The sequence below is a fragment of the Hoplias malabaricus genome, chromosome 2 (genome assembly GCF_029633855.1).
Source record: "Hoplias malabaricus isolate fHopMal1 chromosome 2, fHopMal1.hap1, whole genome shotgun sequence".
Lineage (NCBI taxonomy): Eukaryota > Metazoa > Chordata > Actinopteri > Characiformes > Erythrinidae > Hoplias > Hoplias malabaricus.
Window position 1 is genome coordinate 65,875,536 of NC_089801.1, and position 24,884 is coordinate 65,900,419.

Below are 24,884 nucleotides of genomic sequence, written 5' to 3' on the forward strand. Positions count from 1 at the left end.
AGGTGGATTGGCGACTCTAAAGTGTTCGTAGATGTGAGTGACCCCTCCAGGGTGTGTTCCTGCCTTGCGCCCAATGATTCCGGGTAGGCTCCAGACCCACCGCGACCCTGAACTGGATAAGCGCTTACAGATAATGAATGAATGAACGTTATATTATGTTTAATTCCATTCAGTTGTGTATCCTGAGTTCACAATTCGCTACTTTCATGATAATTAGAGCAAAATGTATATAGGCTAATTTTACAGTAAGCTGTAGCTGGTGATCAGTTTTTGTGATTTCACTGTTAATACTGTTAAATCAATGCTGACTTTCTGTGATGCAGAGAATCGTGTTTTTGCATCGCAATATCACAGTATCACTATACACTGTCACACCGCTAATTAGCAGTGATTAGCACATAATACGTCTGAACTGCTGTGTCTCAGTTAAGCAAACTCCAGCCAGCTGATATTAACCTTTATTGAGCTTAAATAAAATATTTTGAGATCATGCTGTCTGAATATATATGCCATGTTTTTAAAAATCACTAAGTAAATATAATTTGAGCAAAACATTAGGTTATAGGCAAAAGTGCTAATAAAAACAGAATCAGAGCCATCCTTTATCCTTAAGCATAAAACCTGATTGAACTCCTGTCTCAAAATGTATGTTCTTTTTATGAAACAAATAGAAAATATGAAGAGCATGCATAAAAAAACAGTGTTAGTGATGGAAAGCACCACCCTTATGAAGCCCCCAAATCTACAATAAATATAATTTTGCCCCTTATGGAGAACCTTAACATTAAGAACCCTAGTACTTTACATTGCTAACACTGTCCTAACATTAGGGTGACCAGATGTCCTCTTTTACCCGGACATGTCCTCTTTTTTAGACTTAAATATATGTCCGGCCGGAATTTCACAAACGTCCGGGATTTTGTTTTTCTAGAGTTTACATAGAACTTCGAGGACCGTTTCGTTCACAACCTAGTCCCGCCCTCCCCTACTCCGATTGGTTCGCTTGAGTGAACAGAGGGCGTGGTGAAGTAGTCTAAAATCTTCTGATTGGACGGTCTGACTGTAGAGCTACCATTATTGGTTGATAACCTTCTCTGTAAACATGTAATTGGTCAGTCTGCACGTCAGTAGTCCTTGTTTACATCAGGCAAAGCTCAGGTACCTACCCTCATCTCAAGCAGCTATTCCGAAATGTAAACGTAAGTTCTCCGATGAATTAAAAACGAAATTCCCATGTTTTGTGTAGCAAATAAAGGTGTAAAGGACCTAAAAGCACACATAGGTTCAGCTAAGCATACAATGGCAGTGAATGCCCCCCTCCCAAACGTGTCCTCTTTTTCCCTTTCTTAGATCTGGTCACCCCACCTAACATACACATCTTGTTTTAAAACATGGTTCTCTTATAAACCATATTTTCAGAGGTTCTTTAGTGAGCCAAAATTAAATTCTCTGTCATCACACAAAATATCCCTCCTGTTTTTTTTTGTTGTTTTTTAAAAGTAAAAGATGCACAAAAATGATAGAAGCAACTTTAGGTGTCATAGTGGAACCTCTGGCCTGCTTGCACTACCAAAGATCTAGACGCAGAGGGACTCTAAATGTGGAAGAACAGGGCAGACTTGTCCTTAAGTGAGGTAGTGCCATCAAACAATCTGAAGAGATAACCATCAGTCTTACCAAGCAGACCTATGAACAGATTTTGCTCTGCATTGTGGCCCAATGCTCTACCAATTGAGACTATTCAGTTTACATACAACCTCAGATGAGTTGAAGGTTGATTCTTGATATCTTGTTTTTGAGTGTGTGGCATCCTGTCTGCTTTTTTTAGTTGCTGATTTTCAGAGTCCTAGAGGTTGTACCTGTGGTTGTGCAAGAAGACCAGTGGTTCCCCTGTGATACTGGTAGCTAATGTGAGCTAAGATTTTGGTTATATTAATAATTGGGACACATACATTTTAACTAGATTAAGGAAACTTATATAACTTTAGCACTTGGCTCAAACCACCAAACAACAGACACATCAACAAAGACCATGGTTTTAGATAATATTCACTGCATATTCTAATCATTAAAATACATGAGTCTATCAAAGCATATAAATTCCTAAATATTATCTGGTCAAGGTTAGAGGAGGTGATCAGTTTCCACAAACATGGGCAGGCATGGTGACCTTCATATTGACATTGTCCACCTGGTGAAAAGAAAAAACATATTGCAAATAATATATACTTGATGTAATGATTTTAACTTGATCCTACTTTTCGCTAAAAACTACTTACTTCAATGATGCCGAAACTGTTCATGAAGACATCTCCAGCAACTTTGAGCACAGACACACTTTCCACTGGCATACGGTGCTCAAACATACAGAAAGTGTGTCCATTTAGGATTACCTGAGGGAATAAAAGGTTCATGTTTGTATCACCTTTCATTTTATTTGCCATAAATTGTTCATATGGTACTTAAAGGAATACTATGTAAAATTGAATTTTCTCTCTCTCTCTCTCTCTCTCTGTCTCTCGCTCACACTCACACACACACACACACACACACACACACACACACACACACACACACACACACACAGAAATTATGAGTCGAGGGATATTCACATCAGTCACAACCGGCTCTCTTGGTTTCTAGCGATACACACACATACTCTCACAGGCAAACACACAGACACTCTCTCTTACACACACATGGATCTTTTGAGCCAATCGACAAACACATCAGTCACCAGCTCTTGGATCTTCTAGTCATACTCTCTCTCTCCCCCCCCTATAATGTCCATACTGAGAAACCCAAGCTAGATTCTTCTTGTAGCAAGCTAAACACCTGTGAAATGTGTGCTGTAAAGCATTACACAGTTCTCGCAAGAGTTCTCAATCCTTTGATTCTCAAGTTGCATAGTCAAGTTTTTAGAGTAGCATCCTCGCAGAGCAGAGGGGCTATTCTCCCTATCTAAGGTCGGAGGAGCATCCCAATCATTTTGAAGATGTTAATTTAAGGTAAAAATACTAAATAAATCATTTATTATCTGTAACCCTTATCCAGTTCAGGGTCGCGGTGGGTCCAGAGCCTACCTGGAATCATTGGGCGCAAGGCAGAAATACACCCTGGAGGGGGCGCCAGTCCTTCACAGGGCAACACAGACACATTCACTCACACACCTATGGACACTTTTTGAGTCGCCAATTCACCTACCAACATGTGTTTTCGGACTGTGGGAGGAAACCGGAGCACCCAGAGGAAACCCACGGGGAAAACACACCAAACTCCTCACAGACAGTCACCCAGAGCGGGAATTGAACTCACAACCTCCAGGTCTCTGGAGCTGTGTGACACTACCTGCTGCGCCACTGTGCCGCCCCAAAATACTAAATAATGTTCCTTTAAATTATTTCATAAACCTTACCTCATAGCATTGTGGTTTGACAACAATGAACATATCGAAGGCTCCTCCTTTTGCAAATGACATCGGAAACTTTTCTTCTATCCCCCACTGATCATTTCTGAAGCTGTTGCAGATCACACTTTCCTCAGTGCGAGGGTTGAAATGAAATGCGATGTCATCCTCAGTTCTTTGCCCAGTCTTTAGATTTATGCTAAAGCTACAAACACATGACAAGTTATATTTGAAACAATATTTTTTATACTCCTTAATTATACAAACCCCATCTCCAGTAATTTGAGACACTTTCTGTATTGCAAACAAAAGGACAAAACACTTTCAAACATGATCTCAATTATATTTTTAAATAAAAAACAGACTTAGAATTGGGTGCCTGCTTTCAAAAAGGTTGTGACAGGATCAAAATAAGAATGAAAAGTTAATATCACACTGTTCTGAAGCAGTAGACTATAATCATTCATTCATTCATTCATTATCTATAACCGCTTATCCAATTCAGGGTACATAAAAATATATTAAAAAGTGTTCACCAAAGGCTCAGTCTTTGCAAGCGAAAATAGGCTTTCTTAAAAATAAGGTTTCTCACTATGCCAAACTTTGTGAGAAATGTCAACCAGTTCAAACATTTTCTATGCAAGATTGCTAAGATTTTAGTTCTTCCACCAACAGTTCATAACATCATGAAAAGTTTGAGGGAGTCAGGGGAAGTCTTGGTGCATAAAGGCAAAGGGCGGAAATCACTGCTGTATGTGTTTGACTATTGAGCAGAACTGTTTGAGAAACCACCATGATACTGTGATGGACATAGCCACGTAGGCTCTGGAGTACTTCAGTGTCTGTGTCAAGGAATACAGGCTTAAACTGTATTAGGCAAAGAGGAAGCCATATATTAATTTTGTGCATAAATGCCGGTGAGTTCTCTAGGCCTGAATTTGAAGATGGACAGTGGAAACGTGTTCATGAAATCTTTCAGCTTGTTTATGTGGAAAAATCAACATCATATTCTACATACCATTAAAAAGACCATCCAGACTGTTACCATGCAAAAGTGCAAAAAAAATCATCTACAATGGTTTGGGGTTGTATCAATACCCAGAGAATGTGTGATCTGCATATATGTGAAGGTTCATCTTGGTATTTTGGAGAGACATACGCTGACATCAAAATGATGTATTTCCCAGGAACCCCATGTCTATTTCAGCAGGATAATGCCAGGTCTCATTATACATGAGTTACACAAACGTGGCTTCATAAACATAGGCTGCATGTGCTTTAGTGACCTGCCTGTGTCCAGATCTGTCTATTATTGAAACTGTATGGTGTATGATGAAGAGGAGAATCAGACAACGGTGACCACAGGCTGATAAGCAACTCAAGTCTTGTATAGAGCAAGGATGGGCAAAAATTCCATGAAAGTACAACAATTAGTATCTGTAATTCCCAAACAAAAAAAGTACAAAAATGAGAAAGGTGGTGTGACCCAGAGGCAAACATGCTTCTGCCCCAGCTTTTTTTAATGTGTTGCCGGCATCAATTTCTAAGTTTGTTTATATTTAACAAAAAGAATAAAATTCATCACTGAAAACACTTGTTTGTTAATCAAATGTTCAAGTAAATTAACAAATTTAAGTTTTTCTTGCAGTTTTAGTAAGTGTCCATACATTTCTGGTAATGGGGTCAAAGTAAATATATACAAATATATATATATATAATCCAGCACATTTTATATTTTTCAGATTTGAAACCCCTTATGGAAAGTGCTTGTATATGGAGTCAAAAGGATTTTGAGTTTGTAAAACAATACTCACAAATTTAACGGAATTTGTACCTGCGTTTGAACAACTACACACACGTAAAATTCAAATCCACAAAGGTATTGGAATGGAAAAATTTAAAACAACAATAATAATTTAAATTCAAAAATATGTAGAAAAGATTTGCATTTGTAAATCAAATGTCGTGAATGTGTGAATCAGTACCTTCTCAAACGGCTTAAAATGTCGCTGTGGCCGAGTTCAGAGCCGTCCTAGTGAGCTTCAGTCAATCAATCAAATTTTATTTATATAGCGCTTTTCACTACAAAAAGTCGTCACAAAGCAGCTTTACGGAGATCCGGGTCCAAGCCTCCTATGAGCGACCCAGGGGCAACAGTGGCAAGGAAAAACTCCCTCAGCACACGAGGAAGAAACCTTGGAAGGAACCAAGACTCATACGGGGAACCCATCCTCCTCGGGTCAACACCGGAGACACAACAGAGAACAGAACAGAAGTAAAAGTGGAATGATGACAGATGAATGGGTTATAGTAATGTGAATGTAGTATATTAGTGATGAGTGTATGAGTCTTAGGAAGGAGGAGGTGATCAGTGATTCGGTGTGAGTTAGAAGTAGGTGCAGAGTTAATTTGAGATAAAACAGCATGGCCAAGCATGATAGTGTAGATGAGGCAATGCCAGGATCTTGTACAGGACACAGGGGCTGGATCAGGGCAACACCTGGAGAGCAGCAAGATCAAAGCATGAGAGAGACAGGAGAAAGAAAACCAGACAAAGAGAACAAATAAAAATACAGAGGTTAGTAGGGTCATGGTAAAGAATGGGCAAAATTGTCCTGCGAGAAAAGCTTCCACGGGTCAGGCAAGAGAACCCAGCGACAGACAGCGTGTTGGCGGTTACTAGAAAGCTAACTAAAAAAGCTGTAGCTATGGTGATATGACAGGGTTATGGTGATATACAGAACAGTGATAATATGAAAACCAGCCCGAACACCAATAGAGAAGGAGTAACCTGAAAGTGAATGATTAACCAAAAGCTTGTTTGAAAAAGTAGGTTTTTAATCTAGATTTAAAGATTGAGAGTGTGTCTGAGCCCCGAACAGTAACCGGAAGGCTATTCCAGAGTTGAGTAGATTTGTGAGAAAAGGCTCTTCCTCCTGCAGTGTTTTTCTTAATGTGAGGAACAAAGAGTAGATGGGCATCCTGTGAACGAAGTGTACGTGACGGGCGATAATGTATGAGAAATTCAGTAAGATACTGTGGGCCTAAACCATTTAGAGATTTATAAGCTAAGAGGAGAATTTTATAGTCAATGCGAAATTTTGCAGGTAGCCAGTGTAGGGACGAGAGAACTGGGTGCTGCATTTTGAACTAACTGAAGCTTGTGTAAAGCTTTGCACGAGCTCCCTGCCAGGAGCACATTGCAGTAGTCTAGACGTGAAGTTATAAAAGCATGCACTAGTTTCTCTGCATCTTTTAAGGATAAGATATGCCGAATTTTGGCAATATTGCGTAGGTGGAAGAAGGCGGTTTTGACTGTATTGGATATGTGGGTATCAAATGTGAGAGTCGAATCAAAGGCTACCCCTAAGTTTTTAATGATGGTATTGTGTCTTACTGTTGAATTATCAATAGTTAATTATCAAATGTTGAAGATTAATAGCAGCATTTCTCAGTGAATGCATCTGAGTATCTGTACCTAGTAACAAGACCTCGGTTTTATCAGAATTTAACATGAGAAAATTTTGCATCATCCAGTCTTTAATTTCAGTTAGACATTCTGTTATTTTACACAGACAAGCAACATCAAGTGTAATCAGCGTAACAGTGGAATTGAATCCCATGCTTACGGATTAGTCTACCCAGTGGCAGCATGTAGAGTGTGAATAATACAGGGCCAAGCACTGATCCTTGCGGAACACCATATTTAACTAAATTATGATTAGAGGATTCATTATTCAGATAAACAAATTGATAACGGTCAGATAAATAGGATCTGAACCAAGAGAGAGCAGATCCTTTTATTCCTACCAGATTTTCCAGCCTATCAAGAAGCATCACATGATCTATGGTATCAAACGCTGCACTAAGGTCAAGCAGCACCAGAACAGAGATATAGCCCTTATCATGTGAAAGGAGTAAGTCATTAGTTTCTCTTGTTAGAGCTGTTTCTGTGCTGTGATTTGGTCTAAATCCAGACTGAAAAATGTCATGAATGTCTTTGTTTTGTAGATAAGAGCACAACTGCTGTGACACGACTTTTTCTAGAATCTTAGAAATAAAAGGGAGGTTTGATATTGGCCTGTAGTTTGTGAGCACAAGAGGGTCAAGATTGGGTTTTTTAATAATTGGTTTGATTACTGCTAGTTTCAGTGGTTTTGGTACATATCCAATATTGAGGGATGAGTTTATTATTGTGAGCAAAGGTCTAATGACTTTAGGTAAAATTTGTTTAAATAATTGTGTTGGTACAGGATCCAGTAAGCATGAAGTTGATTTAGATGAGCCAATTAAATTAAGCAAGTAATTTTCATCGACAGATTTCAAGTAGTCTAGGTGCACCTCCGAGCTGGTGGGGGGTGCATCAACAAGAGCCGATGTGACTTTGGACTGATTTTGGATTTTGAGGCGAATGCATTTTTGTTGCCAATTAGATTTGATACCGTGCTAAAAAGGAATCTAGGGTTGTCTTTGTTGTTTTCTATAAGAGAAGAGATATACTGTGATTTGGCTTTAGATAAGGCATGTTTGCAGTCGGTGAGGCTGTGCTGCCATGCAATTCTAGTTTTGTGTGTCTCCATTTACGTTCATCGTTACGAGCAGCCAGTTTTAAGGCATGCGTGCTGCACAGCAAATTCACCGGTCTTAAATGAACACTGTTAGTGTTAAATCAACACTGTTAGTGTTAACTTAACACTGAGAGTGTTAAATTATTACACCAACAGTGTTGATTTAACACTAACAGTTTTCATTTAAGACCGGTGAATTTGCTGTGTGTCACTGTACCATTGAGCAAGCCTTTTCTCTTTGAATTGTTTGGTCTTGACTGGTGCAACACTATCTAGGTTTGTACACAATAAGTGTTGTAGGTTGTTTGTAATGAGCTCAAGGTCATTAGGGTGAGTTGGAAAAGAAATGGTGGTAAGGTCTGGAAGGTTATTGATAAAATCACTAACTGTTGAGGATGTTATAGTGCGTTTTCGAATATAGCATGGCTGTGGACAGATATCAAAGTTTAACGCAATTTCATATGTGATTAGATGGTGATCAGAGATGGTCTCATGTAGCGAGAGATTGGATAGATTCTTTATCTCAATGCTCCGTGTTAACACTAGGTCCAATGTAGGTCCAAGCTTGTGAACAGCGGAGAAACGTAACCAAGAACTCAGAGATTCTAATACAGCGTTAATGCCCAGTGGAGCTTATCATTTACAACGTTTCATATAAATAAATAATAGGAAATAAAAAAGGAACACGCCCCGCTTTTGTGTGTTTCTGGTGCAGTTAGGCGCGATGCCATGCGCATTGGTCAGAGCCGCGGCTCTTGGTTATGTTTCTTCGCTATAGAAACGCGGAGGTTCACTAGAAAGAACCAAGGTTCCAAGAATCAGGAACGGAACCCGTTCAAGAACCAGAGTTCGTTTGGTGGAAAAGCACCATGGCTGCCAGCAACAAATCAGTGTTCTGATTAAACAAATCTCAAGATCTGATTGGTCCTGCTAAAGCTTTCCTATTGGTCCATCAATTGTCCGTCAAAACAGGGTCTTAAATCCGCAACTGCAAAAAGAGATTCACACACGCAGCAGAGAAGGTGAATGTATGGATTTTTCCACCTCATTAAAAAACTCCCATGGGCACATATGGAACCTTAAAAAGGTTTTCTCTTGCACATTTTAAGCCGTTTAAAAAGGTACTGATTCACACATTCACATTTTATTTACAAATGCAAATCTTTTCTACACATTTGTGAATTTTGTTGTTGTTTTAAATTTGTGCATTCCAATACATTTGTGGATTTGAATTTGAAGTGTATGTAGTTGTTCAAACGCAGTTACAACGTCCGTTATATTTTTGAGTTTTGTTTTACAAAATCAAAATCTTTTTGACCCTTTTTTGACTCCATACTTGTAACTCATAAAAATGATCCACAAGGAGGGGGGGCATATAGTCACTTAAAAAAACAGTTGATGAAAAGAAGCACTGTATGTTTTCATCTGTTTAATGCAGTTTCTAGTGAATATACATGTTGAGTCATTAGCATGAAACCTTACCTGCTGGGATCTGAAGGAACAACACCTTGGAAGAAAAGAGCCAGTCCTACTTTCAAGCCTCCAGTAATTGGTCCCTCATAGTGATTTCTCTGATGTAGAGACAATAAGTACAGACAATGATAAAAATCCTCATGTATTAAAAGTAATGCTATATGTTAACCTATATTCAGGCCAAGAACTTGTAAGGTTTATAGATGTTGTATATGTTATATATATATATATATTATATTTTATATTATTTTAAAGGGGAGTTCATAAGACTACATAATATCTACAGGGGTTAGACAATGAAACTGAAACACCTGTCGTTTTAGTGTGGGAGGTTTCATGGCTAAATTGGAGCAGCCTGGTGTCCAACCTTCATTAATTGCACATTGCACCAGTAAGACCATGTGCATCCAATGGTTCAAACATTGTGTCCTGAAGGCGGTGCTGTGTATCAGGACGACAATGCACCAATACACACAGCGAGACTGGTGAAAGATTGGTTTGATGAACGTGAAAGTGAAGTTGAACATCTCTCATGGCCTGCACAGTCACCAGATCTAAATAATATTGAGACACTTTGGGGTGTTTTGGAGGAGCGAGTCAGGAAACGTTTTCCTCCACCAGCATCACGTAGAGACCTGGCCACTATCCTGCAAGAAGAATGGCTTAAAATCCCTCTGACCACTGTGCAGGACTTGTATATGTCATTCCCAAGACGAACTGACGCTGTATTGGTCGCAAAAGGAGGCCCTACATCATACTAATAAATTATTGTGGTCTAAAACCAGGTGTTTCAGTTTCATTGTCCAACCCCTGTATATGAGCTCACAATGGCAACTGACATAGACCATCATAAACGTTTAGAAGCACTTCCTTTTTCTCAACAGGTTGCATTTGCCAGCTTTGTTGTCTGTCATATAGTCTGTGGGAGAAGTCATAGTCTGTGTCCTTCACGTGTTTAGTTCTGGTTTTGTGGTTTATTAAAAATCAGTCTTAGCGCATACTTTGGCCTCTGCATCTCCTTCCCACTTACAGTGACACTGCCAAGTTGACACGGCATCTTTTAGCTCAGTGAAACAAATAAGAATGAATGAACAAATGTGCCCATTTTCTGTGGCTTAGCGCTATGTTATCAGAAGCAATAAATCACTCATATATACACAGTTGTTTTTACATGTTATAATAGTGTGGTAACTAAATAGCAATATCTCTGAATATGACAAATCAGCCTTTGTGGCAGAAGACTTTTATTTCAATTATGTAGATGTCATTTAGCTTTATGAACACTGCCATTAAGTAAAATGTGTCTATCCTAAAAAAAAAACATGTTACTCACAGGGCTACAGACTGGATACTGGAGGTCAGAAAGCTTTGCACGTGAGACTCCTGGGCTTTGCTCCTTCCCAAAAGTGGATGTGTTCCAGTTCTGTACAAATCAGTAAAATGAAAACTGTTAATGAAAGAACTTTATTTGCAATATGTATCTATTTCATAAAACAATTGTTCAAAGTTATGGTGCTAGGATTTCCTCTGCTGTTGTAGTAAAGAGTACAGTTTATTTCCTTCACACAAAAACAGTTTGTATAACACTGCCTTAAATTGTCCATTCAACATGCTCTGTATTGAATGGCACACAATAACTGTCCAGCTGAAACTATTTAAACCAGTATGACAGCTATGTTGGTCTAAACTATATATTTTTTATTTTTTTGCAGTATTTTACTGTGGCTTTGAATAAACATTTAATTTAATTAAATTGATTTAATATTGTTAAAGGCTTTTTAAGGACTACCATAATGGACACAGGCAAATTTATGTTATTTTTCTTTTACCATTTACAGGTTCATCTCAATAAATTAGAATATGATCAAAAAGATTTATTTCAGTAATTCAGTTCTTACAGAGTGATCTATTTCAAACATTTATTTCTTTTAATGTTTATGATTATGGCTTACAGCCAATGAAAACACAAAAGCCATTATCTCAGAAAATGAAAATTAATAATTAAAAAATGTTTGTAAATTACACATTTTTTATTATTATTTTTTTTTAATTACAAAATACCTGCAAAGGTCTCCTAAGCCTTTAAAAGTGGACCCTTAGTCTGGTTCACTAGGCTACAAAATTATGGGGAAACCTGCTGACTTAACAGATGTCCAGAAGGCAGTCATTGAAACCCTTCTGCTTTATATATACAGGGGTTGGACAATGAAACTGAAACACCTGGTTTTAGACCACAATAATTTATTAGTATGGTGTAGGGCCTCCTTTTGTGACCAATACAGCATCAATTCGTCTTGGGAATGACATATACAAGTCCTGCACAGTGGTCAGAGGGATTTTAAGCCATTCTTCTTGCAGGATAGTGGCCAGGTCTCTACGTGATGCTGGTGGAGGAAAACGTTTCCTGACTCGCTCCTCCAAAACACCCCAAAGTGTCTCAATAATATATAGATCTGGTGACTGTGCAGGCCATGGGAGATGTTCAACTTCACTTTCATGTTCATCAAACCAATCTTTCACCAGTCTTGCTGTGTGTATTGGTGCATTGTCGTCCTGATACACAGCACCGCCTTCAGGAAACAATGTTTGAACCATTGGACGCACATGCCTTAACTAAAACCTAGATGCAGGTTGAGTGGATTGATGGAATAAGGTCATGTATTTACGAAGGCTATTTATGTAACTATAGACTTCCAATGTTTATAAGCAATGAAGCAAAATTTGCGAAATGTTTTGATTGGCCAACTGCATCTGTGTTAAATTGGAATATTGTGTAAATCTGACTTTCTCTACATTTTTTTTTTTACATTTTTTTAGTCATCATTGTATGCCTCTTTATTTTCACTCTACAAGCATATTCTTTGAGAAACTGACCAACCTCAACCAAACCAACTGTGTTCATGAAAACATGTCCATGGATGTGCAGTGTGGTCACCCTCTCGACTGGCATTCGGTGCGCAAAGAAGCAGTTCTTCTGGCCGTTCACATACACCTGGAGAGAAAATATAATAGTCTTATCTTTGTGTTTATTGACATCATGGTTTTTAACTCTCACCCAATCCATCACAGTACCTCATAACCGTCTTTTTTAATGACAATGAAGATATCAAATGCTGATCCACTAGTTAAAGGACACCCCTTCGTCTCTTCTGAATCTTCCCATTGTCCATTCCTGTAGCAGTTACGGACAATTGAGGGGTGAGGTGTGATTCGAGGATTGAAGTGAAAAGCAGTTTCATCTGGTCCTGTCATGAAGTTTATATCAAACCTGGTAGGAAATATACATAGTATTTTAGTAGAAAACAGAAAGGTTATCTGTCAAGAACTATAACAAGACATTCATTCATTTATTCATTTTTTGTAACATTTTCACCCAGATGTTGTCAATAGCATAAATGTGTACCTTTCAGCAGCTGGATTAATAACCCCTTGGAAGTACAAAGCCATTCCTGGTCTCAACCCTGTGCGGATTTGTTCCGTATAAGGGGTGCTCTGTATAAAAATAAACCAAATTTTTAAATGTATTTAATGGTTTGTCAGTTCAGCCAAAACATGGAAATACTTAACTGAACTGGGTATAGTTTCCCAAAAGCTTTGTAGTTGTAAGATCGTCTTAACTAGCAGAGAGTGTATGTAAGGCTCACTCTACCATTTAAATTGCTTTAAAGAACCTGTGTTCACTTGTAGAAAAGGAAAGAATATGTCCAATTTAATTACACATCTTTGACCTGTTTTTGTCAAAATAACACAAGGATCAAACAGCACAGCACTGTTCTCCCTGTCTAAACAACCCTGTTCAGAACGGCTGGATTCTGCACCTGTTTCTTTAAATGAGAATGAGCCACAGCTCAGTACAGTGCTAGGGCCCAGGAGCAAGGAGCAGAAGCTCAGGGTTGGACATCCCAAAAGCATCTTAGAATAAACGCAACGTCTATGATTGTGGGGAAATGCAGTTTATAAGCTCTGCATTATATAAGGTGAAATGATGTGTTTGAGGGGAAAAACATTAGTTATTTGTAAGTGGATGAAGTTTAAATTGTTTGTAAGTTTTTATTCACTGTTTAATGATAGAGCAATCCTCATTTCAGTTTGTGCTTTTCAACATTTGGATTTCTCTCTGTTGTCTAAAAATACTTCAGATGCCTCTGCCATGAGCAGAGAGAGGGAGAGCCTAGCATACCGGACAGAGGCAGTTTGTTAATTTACTTATTTACAGACACTGGGGCTTCGTAAACACATTACACTGGTCACGAACACACGAACAGACTGGAGAGCTAGCCAATAGTGAGTAAACATATTCTGATTTTATAAGGATTTTTTTTATTACAATCATGACCTATGCCTTTTAGTGGTAGAGTGAGTATCACACTAACTCTAAGATGTTTTGGGGAAAATGGGTCCTTGGTTTTCATACATTTCCGTTCTTGTTTCTGCCATACTTAATCATTCATTCATTCTTTCATTCATTATCTGTAAGCGCCTATCCAGTTCAGGTTTGTGGTGGGTCGGGACCCTACCCAGAATCACTGGGTGCAAGGCAGGAAAACACCCTGGAGGGGGTGCCTGTCCTTCACAGGGCGACACACACACATACAGTCACTCACAGACTTTTCTACCAATGTGTGTTTTTGGACTGTGGGAGGAAACCGGAGCACCCGGAGGAAACCCACGCAGACACAGGGAGAACTCACCCGGAGTTGAACCCACAACCTCCAGGTCCCTGGAGCTGTGTGACTGCGACACTACTTGCTGCGCCACTGTGCCGCCCCATATATAATCAGTATTATTATTTCTCTGGGGTTTTGTTAAATTAATTAAATGAGTCTGCAGAATATTTCTAAAATTACTTCACTGTATTTACTGAATATTTTTAATTTAGTAGCAAAACATGCAACCAAGCTAACAAGTCAGGAATAAGGAATGACTGCAGCTACGCGAACTCCACAGAGAATCTCCATAGAAAGTCTACGGTTGATGGGAAATGCAGTTTGTTTACGTTCCAAAGCTCCAAAGTTAAGGTGGAATAGAAAACAACTTTTGTTTGTACATGGATGAAGTTTAACTTGTCTGTAATTTTTATTCACTGTTTGAATTACCACAGAAACTCATTTGTAACTCAAGTTGTTACGTTTTGTAGCACTTTCAGTAATGCAGTTAGCTGTCTCCTGAGTCTGGAGATGTTTCCACATTAAGTGATCCAAAACAGCAAAAATATGTCAATATTACGCACCTATGGAGCAGGAATAGAGTGATATCTTCCTCTCTCTTTGAGCTTTTATATGTTTGGAGTTCTCTCCATTGTCTAAAAAGATAACAGATGCCTTTTCTGTGCCATTAGCAGAGAGAGAGAAACACTAGGATACTGGACCAAGGCAGCTGTTTTTTTAATTGTTCACAAACACTGGGGCTTCGTAAACACATTAGACCAGTTTAGAGCATGCAAACGAAGTGGAGAGCTAGCAAATGATGAGGAAACACCTTCTGAATTTCTTAAAAAGTGTTTTTTCATTACAATCCTGAACGTCACCTTTAAGCATGGGTGACATGGGCATCCCAGGACTTCCAGGACTGGCATCTTGCCAGGAGCAACTTGGCTATCAGTGTACTTTTTAACTATTTTATTTATGTTTTGAAATGAGAAACTAGTATTTAACTGATCTGGTCAGTGCAATTCCAGATTCACTGAAGCCTCTGCTCTTACTGTTGATAAATTCAGCGAGACAGGTCTTGAGCCATACTCAGAAATCATTTTTGACAGCAGTATCTGCCTCTATATTGCATAATTACATGGAAAAAATAAGTTTTTACTTTAGGAGTGTGAGGATATTTTGGTCTAAAATGTCTTGAGTTGACGATATCTCAATCTTTAAAAAAAAAAACAATTCTTCCTCATGATCATGTGACATGGGGCCGATATTGTTGTGAAACCTCCAAATTTATTTTCAGAGAGTAGTTCCACAGCAGAAACAGACAACAGTGAGATGTGTATCATATATCACTAATGTATGCCAAAATTCTGAATGCAATCAAATCATCACAGTAGTGTCCTGGCAGCCTCACATGCTTACTGTAAGTGAACTGAAATTACTCACAATGTTGCTGACCCTGTTGGAAACTTCTGACTCGATAGTTGACAAACTCCACCGTGAGAGTCCTATGGTGGTTGTTATTTTTCTCCTTAGATCATTTAAGAGGGAAGAAGTCTCCCAGTTCTATGTGGGACACAATGGTATGAGAAGACATGATTCATTTTATCAACATGCTATGATATTTTTGCTCACTTTTGAAGCCTGTAGTGTGACAAATTTCTGCATCGAATGACTAGTAAAATGCATCTTCCTTCTTAACTTTTGAGCTAGTTTTCCACCACATGCCCAAAGCAAATGAACTCAAATAGCAACCAGTGGAAATTACAGTAAGTTCTATTTCTAGTCTAGTCTAGTCAAGTTAATTTACATTCTAACAAATACCAGTCATCACATCAGTGCTAGTTTACAATCTAGTGCACTCTTTGGTCATACGGCTGTGCTTGGTGAAGACTACATTTTCACTTGGATAATTAAAGAATTTGCTACGCTGTTGCTGACTTTAGCTGCAAGTGTTTCCAAAGTCGCTCAAGTATCCTTAGATCCCGTTAGTATTGATCTCGATCTGGTACCAACAAACAGGTACAGTTCCACTTTTGTGATTCACTTCTACAGCCACTGGAAAATCAATGTAGTCAGTGGATTTCGAGTATTAAAATTCCAGATGCTCTCTTCTCTAGATTTACAGAACAAAGGCTCAAGTAATGTTTCTTAAATTTAACATCTACATATTATTTAAAAAGTAAAAAAAATTATAAAAACTAGGAAAGTATGGGAATCTTCACTAACCCATGATTGACCAACTGGAACATTGATCTTTCCTTGAATGGAGAAGAGGACAGAGTCGCTTGCTTCACTCACTCCCACATCGCTGACCACTCTGTACCGGACCCAGTATTGGTTTGCAGGCTGCAGTCCAGTTAATGTGAAGGTTTCCCCTGCATCTGGAGTATCTGTAATCACCCAGGCTTCATCATTTTCTTCTGCTCCATTGGGCTGTGTTACCCTGTGTTCCACCCTGTACTTCATTGTCACTCTGGTAGAAGACTTCTGTAACTTTAGGATCACATTTCTGTTTTGAATGTCCACACTTGGGGCAGGAGGCTTGGACACAGGCTGGAAGTTGCCATCCACCATTTTCCCTTTTCTATACAAGCGAATGGAGATGCCAGGATTGGAGGGATCTGAGATTGAGGCAACGACATACCTGGTTTTCTGATCTTTATTGGCCTTAGAAAAACCTTTGAAGAGAGCAAGTTTCTTCTTCATCATCTCAGATATCTCAGGATTGCTAAACCAACTGGCAGTGTCAGGGTAACTTGATTTCAGAACTGCTGACAGATTTTCAAACTGGTCTTCTGTCAGGAACTCATTTATGGCTGACAGATATGGGTCTTCATTCTTCATAGAGGTGAAGGCAAAGCACACAACAGTGTCCACTGTTGGATCAAAGAGGATGGTGTTGAGTTGGCCTGTAGATGCTAATATTGGGATGTTGCTCAGTTCCCTGGTGTAGGATTTCAGCAGATCTAGTTCAACTTGGACACTCCCTAACCATTGATTCAGTCTGTTAGCCTTGAAGGGTGACTTTTGATGCATGACCACAAAGTTATCCAGTTCCTGCTCTGTTGCCTCACCACCACGGATAGCAGGCAGGACCTTGCTCAGGGCTTTTTGTAGCAACATTTTATAATTATTAAATGATTCCTGAAATACTTGCAGCCGTTCTCTCACATCCTGGAAATCTTGGAGAGTTTTATTTTCAGTCAAGTTATTGCATTTCCTCTCTGCATCTCCCAACTCTTCCATTAAACTCTCTACTTTAGAAATCAGTGTAGTCTTAATTTCTCTCTCCAGCTTAGCTGCTTTGCTATCCAAATGTGAAAGGGGATAGAGCCAAACCTTCACGGGCACAGCATCCTGCTCCCTCTGCTTCAGCAAGGATGGCAGCTTCTTGAATAACTGCAAGGCCTCCATGTATGTGGTGGGGTTTTCATCAAGTTCATAGTCACCATAAAATGTACAGCTGATGTTTTCTGCCATTTTCTTTTCATTCTCATTCATCTTCAGAGCTCCTGCACCCTCAATGGAAAATGAAGGGATCTTCCTAACTATTACGTTTAGGTTCCCCTCAACCTCTTGTTTGTCCTCATTGTCACTGACTGTTTTATCAAACACCATATATGCCTGACCTCCGTACAGTACAGCTGTAACCACATGAGTGGCAGTCTTCTTTTCAAACACCTCAGGGTAGGTGATTTTGCCCAGCTGGGTCATAGTAAGTTGTTCAAATCTTGTTGTCTGGCTGTACTGCATTGTAATTCTGGACTGACGTTCTGAAGACTTTTTGTCACGCAGATACTTGGCTGAGCCTCCAACCTCCACCAAACCCCCCAGAAAGCTGGCCTTCAGAGAGGTGCTCACATCAAGGAGACTGGCCTTATCACGGAGGGAGTCAGAGGCAGAGAACTTTAAATCAGTCTTGGGCTGTCGATGCACATCCAAGTCTTTGGATAATGATACTTTATCCCATAGGGTAACACCTGAAATTAGGGAGAGTCTGGAGCTTATTCTCATTCTTTTCACTGAACTCATTACTCTAAAGGACAACTTTGTAGGGGTACATTTAAAAAGTGTATGTCAGTTTTTTCAAGCACAACTTATGGCCCTCTAATCCTGACTACATTTGAAACATAATTCTGTTTGTGATCCTCTAGCCCTTCAACTGTCGTCAGGACCACAAGGTTCACTATGCCTGATACATCTGTGCAAAAATCATGAGCATGCCATTACCAAGTTTTCACTGTGGTGAGTGTTATCTACCACTGCATCAAGAAACCTACAGAGTACTATCATAGGGTTGCAATTTTTGCTTGATTATCTCAATTCTACACTCCATGTCTGCTTTAAACAGTTATCCTCACCGTGTTCACACAAACAGAGGTCTGGTTTAGTGATTTTATATAATTCTAAAGTCTTCACGCTTGACATCAAATGCAGAGCAAGATCAGAATGCCTCATTTTACCCCATGTTTGTTTTAAAGATGTAGCCAGTGGGACATTAGGACCTTCGAGTGACAGATTATTTGGCAGCCTTCTCCTTTAACTGTATAAAAAGGCGATCTTGCTTGAGTTTGTTAGTGGGGAGGTACCTGGCCACCATTACAAGCACAAGTAGGCTGTATGTTGATATTGGCCACTGTTTTTCTTTGCTTTCCACAGTTTTCATGTTATTGCTTTCTAGTTTTGTTTATTGTTTCTTTTACTGTGTTAACTATTTAGAGTTAAATGGCAGTTGTTCTTTTTGTACTATATATGAACTAGTTTTATTTTTGTTTAATTGGTGGTGGTTATTTTTCAATATTTTTCAAAGAGCAACAAAATCATCTTTTTGGTTTATACTCAGTCATTATGCTAAGTTCTTAGGTAAGTGCCATAATCAAAAAGTGTCCCTTTTTGTAGGGTGTCCCACTTAAGCTTGATCTGGTATATTTACTGTGTAATACAAAGTGTTTGGAAAATTATCACACATTCTATTTGAAGCAGTCATTTTCTTCTTCTCTTTTGACAAATGTTTTAATAAAATGTTTATTATTGTTGATAAAATAATATTCTTAATACTAGTCTCTGCCTCAGCTTTTTTTTTTTTTATTGCAATCTGTATCTGTGAAGAGGGAAAGGTTTCTTTATTTGTTGGGTTCTCCCACTTTATTTAAGGGAGTTGCAACGTCTAATGATTATGGGTGGTGTAGAATTATTAAGTAAACCTAATAAATAGAAGCCATCATTCATAGGTGCCACCAATATAAACTGACAGACTGGTCTCATTTTAGCTTGTCTGGTCTTGGCTGGTGATCCAGATACACATCAATGTACTCTTGCACTCAACAAGTGATTTTGTCATAATTCCTCTCTTTAATGGCTTCAACACATCCCAAAACTTAGCAGTGTCTTGTTTTATTGTGACAAATCGATTTCAATAACTAATTAACACCCTTATTAATTATCAATTTTTATTGTTTAGTGTTTTTAAAAGCTTTTAAAAAGCTGTGCATTAGACATGTTGTTAGTTTTGTTGGTTAATTTGCTAGTAATGCTCCCATTAGTAATCTCTATGTTTGTTTCAAAAACACCACAAGTTACCTGGAATGAAGTTATCCCTGCGGCAGTCGTACAACATGCCAGGATACAGGGCCCTTCCCAGGGCTGCCATTTCAATTATTTTAGGCTCCATGACTGTCAAGAAATATATAAAGAGAAGAACTGCCTTGAAAAAAGTATGATACAATTCCAAAAAATCTATAATACATAATGCAGATATTTGATATATGTTTCTATTTCTAGATTAATTGTCTATGTTGTGTTTTCTTCATTGTAAAAATTAGTGATAGATTGTAAGGTCCTGGAAGGCCAAGGTCCAACACAGAGCTGGATTAGACCTGTTAGAATAGGGACCAGCAAATTGTGCTGGACACTGGCCCTCTAGGAGCCGAGCTGAATACCCTGGAGCACGGTCTGTCAACAGAAAATCATCCAGGAAGAAATGTGGGTCTACAGAGTCTGTGTGCTTGTTTGGTTCTTTGAGCAAAAACTGCCGACCAATTGTCCTAAATGTTTAGATTTAGATTGTAAAGTCATCGGGCAAATCCATAATTTTTTGACCAAAAGCCCACAGAAAAAAACAGCCTTAGACAAAAACTTCTGCCTCAGATAAAAAGTACCATCAAAAGGCCTGTTGTTTGAATCCTAATACTTGTTAGAAAAATATTTCATAGGTGTTCTGTGTCTGTGACAAGCCACAATGTCATTTTATATCAGTTGTCATGAAAGTCCTATGTTACTTTATAATAAATAATAATGACTAAGTATTATGTGTGTAAAATCACTTTTTCTTTAGCTGTAATGTCTCTGAGGTTCATTATATACATATAAATATGCTAGAATTAAATCTGAATTAAACCCTAACCAAAGCCACTAAAGCTCTCACCAACAAATGTATTATTGTTATTATTAGTGTTAATAGTAATAATACCTTGCTGCCATCTTGGAATTCATTTGCATCTTAGGCTGAAACACTACATACTGCTTTCAGGAGTCTATGTGCAAGACTTCTAACACTCCTAAATCCACATTGACTTGTCTCTGTGACATGATTAAATTGGTTGCTCTGTATAAGAGCATCTGCCATTTTGCCTAAATGTAAAAATTTACACTATATTTAATAGTAGAATTAGCTATGCCAATCTCACCTTGTTTTGCAGCTTTCTTTTAGAAGATTATAGGCAGAAAAATTACCCAGTTCTTTTGTTGGAAGTTGGCTTTGTCTCTTCTAGCAGAGTCAGTTTATACGAGCAGTCTCTAATAAGATAAATGACATTTATCAGACGTTCATAGACTATATTTAAAAAATGCCTAAAGTGGGCTGGAACTAGTAAAGAATGCTTGTTAAGAATGAAAAGAATATTTGTGGCTACGTGATATGATTACAGACCAGAAAGAATTTACCGCTACACTAAATCTAAATGTGTCAGATAAGGTTACATTGCGAAGTTGGATATGTTTGAGTTGCTCTGTGAGGCCTGAGAAAGCTTCGGTGATGCTGAATGATAAAAAATGGGCAATTTGTTGTTGTACAACATACAAAAAAATGTGTGGCAGTGAACACACACATACACACACACACACTAGTGCACTAGGGGCTTGGAACACACACCCCTGTCCCCTGTCTTGTGCTTAGTTCCAGATTGTTCCCCTGCCATGTGATTTTCTTTCCCTAATGTTCTCAGTGGTACTGTGATGCCCTTCCCTTGTGTTTCTAGTGTCAAATGTCTTGATTAGCTCACAGGTTTTTCTTGTTGGATATGTCTTTTTATAGCCTGTGTCTGTGGTTCCTGTTTGTGGGTCATTGTCAGTCATCAGTCCATGTTTCTTGGTTTCGTCTAAAGGTTTCTGTGTGCATACTGTTTATTGTCTTGTGTCCTTATTTAGCATCTCTGTTCAATGTTTAGTCCTTTGTTCAATATTTAGACTTTGTTATGTGTTTAGCCTTTACGTTTAGTGTGTAGCATCTCAGTCTCTGCGTTCAGTCTCCCTGTAGTCTTCACTCAAGGGCTCTCAACTCTCATCCATTGAGAATGAGACACACGCTGAGAAATGATTAACTTTCTCATCCATTGAGAATGAGACACACGCTGAGAAATGATTAACTTTGCCACACCGAAATTAATCCTACAAATGAGTCAAAGGCAGATTACTCTATGCTCCAACAGCTGTTTTGAATTGGCGACATATCGGCCAATCAGAAAACAGGATTTCTTGTTGCTGGGTGAGGTCTGAAATGGGTTTCAGCTGCAAACACCCACGCACAGCGGACATAACCTATACTATAAGTCGGTTTTGTTTCTCTTGTATTTCTTGGTTTCTTAGTGTCTTGCATCTGGTTTTTATTAGTGTCCCATAATATTCATTAAATATCTCCTACACCTACCAAGTTCAAGTTCAAGAAGTTTATTGTCATTTCAGCAGTATAATGTTTACAGTACACAGTGAAACGAAACAGTGAAACGTTCCTCCAGGACCAAGGTGCTACATAAGACAATACACAACATTAAAGTGCAACTAGTGCAAAGCTAGTGCAACATAAAACAGTGCACACGCATTAAAGTGCAAAAGATATGGCTAAGAAAATACAAAACCATGTCCATACAGTACAATACAATACACTGCAATACAAGACAATGCAAAACCATAAGTACGGAGGGGGTGAGGGAGAGAGACACTGCAATTTAAAGTGTATTTGTGCTGTAAACGGTAATTGGATGTAACCATGATGTAAACAGGATATGTGTAAACAGTACACTCATTTTCAGTCCAACAGACCAGTGTTTGCGTGAAGAAGTGTGTGTGTGTGTGTGTGTGTGTGTGTGTGTGTGCTTCTTCAGTCCAGTCTCAGTCTCTAGGTGTTCAGGAGTCTGATAGCATGTGGGAAGAAGCTGTTATGGAGTCTGGATGTGAGGGCTCAAATGCTTCGATACCTTTTTCCAGACGGCAGTAGGTTGAGGAGTGTGTGTGAAGGGTGTGTGTGATCTCCCACAATGCTGAGTGCTTTGCGAGTGCAGCGAGTGGTGTAGATGTCTGTGATGGAGGGAAGAGACACACCGATAATCTTCTCAGCTGTCCTCACGTTCCGCTGGAAGGACTTGCGATCTGCCACAGTGCAGTTTCCAAACCAGACAGTGATGCAGCTGGTCATGATGCTCTCCATGACTCCTCTGTAAAAAGTGGTGAGAATTGGAGGGGGGAGATGAGCCTTCTTCAGCCTTCGCAGGAAGTAGAGGCATTGCTGGGCTTTCTTTTTGATGTTACTGGTGTTAGTGGACCAGGTGAGATCATCCGCTAGGTAAACACCAAAGAATTTGGTATTCTTGACAATCTCCACAGCAGAGTTGTCGATGTTCAGCGGCGAGTGCTCCCCCCTTTTTTTTCTGAAGTCTACAACCATCTCTTTGGTTTTGTCCACGTTTAGAGACAGGTTGTTGACTTCACACCAGTCAGTCAGCCGCTGCACCTCCTCTCTGTATGCTGACTCGTCGTTCTTACTGATGAGACCCACCACAGTCGTGTCATCAGCGAACTTGATGATATGATTTGAGCTGTGCATCGCTGCACAGTCATGGGTCAGCAATGTGAACAGCAGTGGACTGAGCACGCAGCCCTGGGGGGCTCCAGTGTTCAGTGTGATGGTGCTGGAGGTGTTCCTACCGATCCGGACTGACTGAGGTCTCCCAGTCAGGAAGTCCAGGATCCAGTTGCAGAGAGAAGTGTTAAGGCCCAGTATATTCATCTTCCCGATCAGGTGCTGAATGCTGAGCTGAAGTCTATGATCTATCTCTGTCCTACCACTATCTCTGTTCCTTGTCTGTCGACCCAACCCCAACATGACAGGTGTTAACAATGATTCTTGCAATAACTGAGTCTTATCATCAAAGCACCTGCTGAATTCAAGGTTAAGGCCTGAGACACAGTTTTCTTTATTATCCCGGTTGCTGTCATGGTGGTTGTTGCAGCTGTCTGAGAGGACCAGTTCAAGACCAGGCCTTAAGAAGGCCTGAAGCCTGCTATTGTTATTTTGTAAAATAGCATACTCCTTGGCTTGACAATAAAGAATGCATTGTAGAAAATGACACAATATTTAATTAATATTTAGCAATATAAGATAATCATGTCATCTGGAAATAATGATCAATGGGTATGGTATATTTGGAAAGGACAAGGAGAAGCCAGATGATGACCCCCCCTTGCCCAAAAGAGGGTATAAAAACTAGATTTTCTGGGATGGTCAGTTGTGCCTGGACACAGAATTAATGCTTATTTGGAAAGCCTTATAATTTCAAATGGATCTTGAAGCCTATTCTCTTTGTCACAGAGTGCATGGGACGAGGGGACGAGAGAAAACAAGTGCGTAAGTATCACTTGATGCAAAATACAAATGTTTAATAAACAAAGCAGACAACAAATAGAAACACAGAACAATCAGACAGAAGAACATAATTCGATACAAGACAATGAACACTGATGTAAGAACACAAAGACTTATAAAGAGGTTATAAAAGGAAGTAACGGGCAACACCTGTGAGCAATCACAATGAGGGCTCACAGATGAGGGGCATGGTTAAAGACACAAAAGGAGCAGAAACATAATCAAAACACAAGATCCTGACAGTGAAGTGACAGGGAATTACTTAGACATAGCATAGTTACACAACTCCTAACTTTGCTACAGTACAGCTCCTCCTCTTATGTGAAGCATTTATACATCTTAAATGTCGCAACATTGCTATGAGGATTTGATTGCATTCAACCACAGTTTAACACTGTAATTTACTATTAAAACACTATTAGTCAGGTTTTAGGAAGGGGGAGGACATCTGACTTCCTGAAACGTCATGGAATGCACACAAGACATCTGATTTCAAAGATGGTGGTGCAGCCATAGCTCGCAGCGGCCACTCCGGATACAAAATGGTGCTTTTGGTTTATTTACTCATGTCTGCTTTTAGTTTCTTCGACACATGGACACAAGACCAACCAGTGTCTATGTATACAACTATCAGATGCTGTTACACTATCGCAATCAACCAAATAATACCATAAACGATGAGCTATCACAAAGGTTACGCAGTCTTGGCCTGCTACAGCAACCAGGCCCCCGGACCTCTGCCTCGCCTGAAGCCGGTAGCCGAAAGAGGGAGCACCAGAAAGCGGTGAGTGAGACTACAGAAGCACGGCAAGCAGGCTGGAGTTTGTGCTAGGCTAACAACAAAGCCAACTCGGCCAGCTCTTCCGTTCATC

The 24,884-nt window shown here is 39.3% G+C and overlaps 1 protein-coding gene across 1 annotated transcript; it reads right to left on the reverse strand.

Annotated features, from left to right (window-relative positions):
• Window positions 1-2,116: 2,116 nt before the first annotated feature.
• LOC136677899 (verrucotoxin subunit beta-like) lies at window positions 2,117-20,888 on the reverse strand. The gene is made up of 12 exons (XM_066655599.1): window positions 20,783-20,888; window positions 19,677-19,769; window positions 16,323-18,076; window positions 15,540-15,659; window positions 12,851-12,939; window positions 12,520-12,715; window positions 12,326-12,439; window positions 10,781-10,870; window positions 9,457-9,545; window positions 3,416-3,611; window positions 2,280-2,393; window positions 2,117-2,191 (listed from the first exon to the last, which is right to left on the reverse strand). The coding sequence occupies exons 2-12, from the start codon at window positions 19,765-19,767 to the stop codon at window positions 2,138-2,140; spliced, it is 2,907 nt and encodes a 968-aa protein (XP_066511696.1). The 5' UTR covers window positions 19,768-19,769; window positions 20,783-20,888; the 3' UTR covers window positions 2,117-2,137.
• Window positions 20,889-24,884: the final 3,996 nt, after the last annotated feature.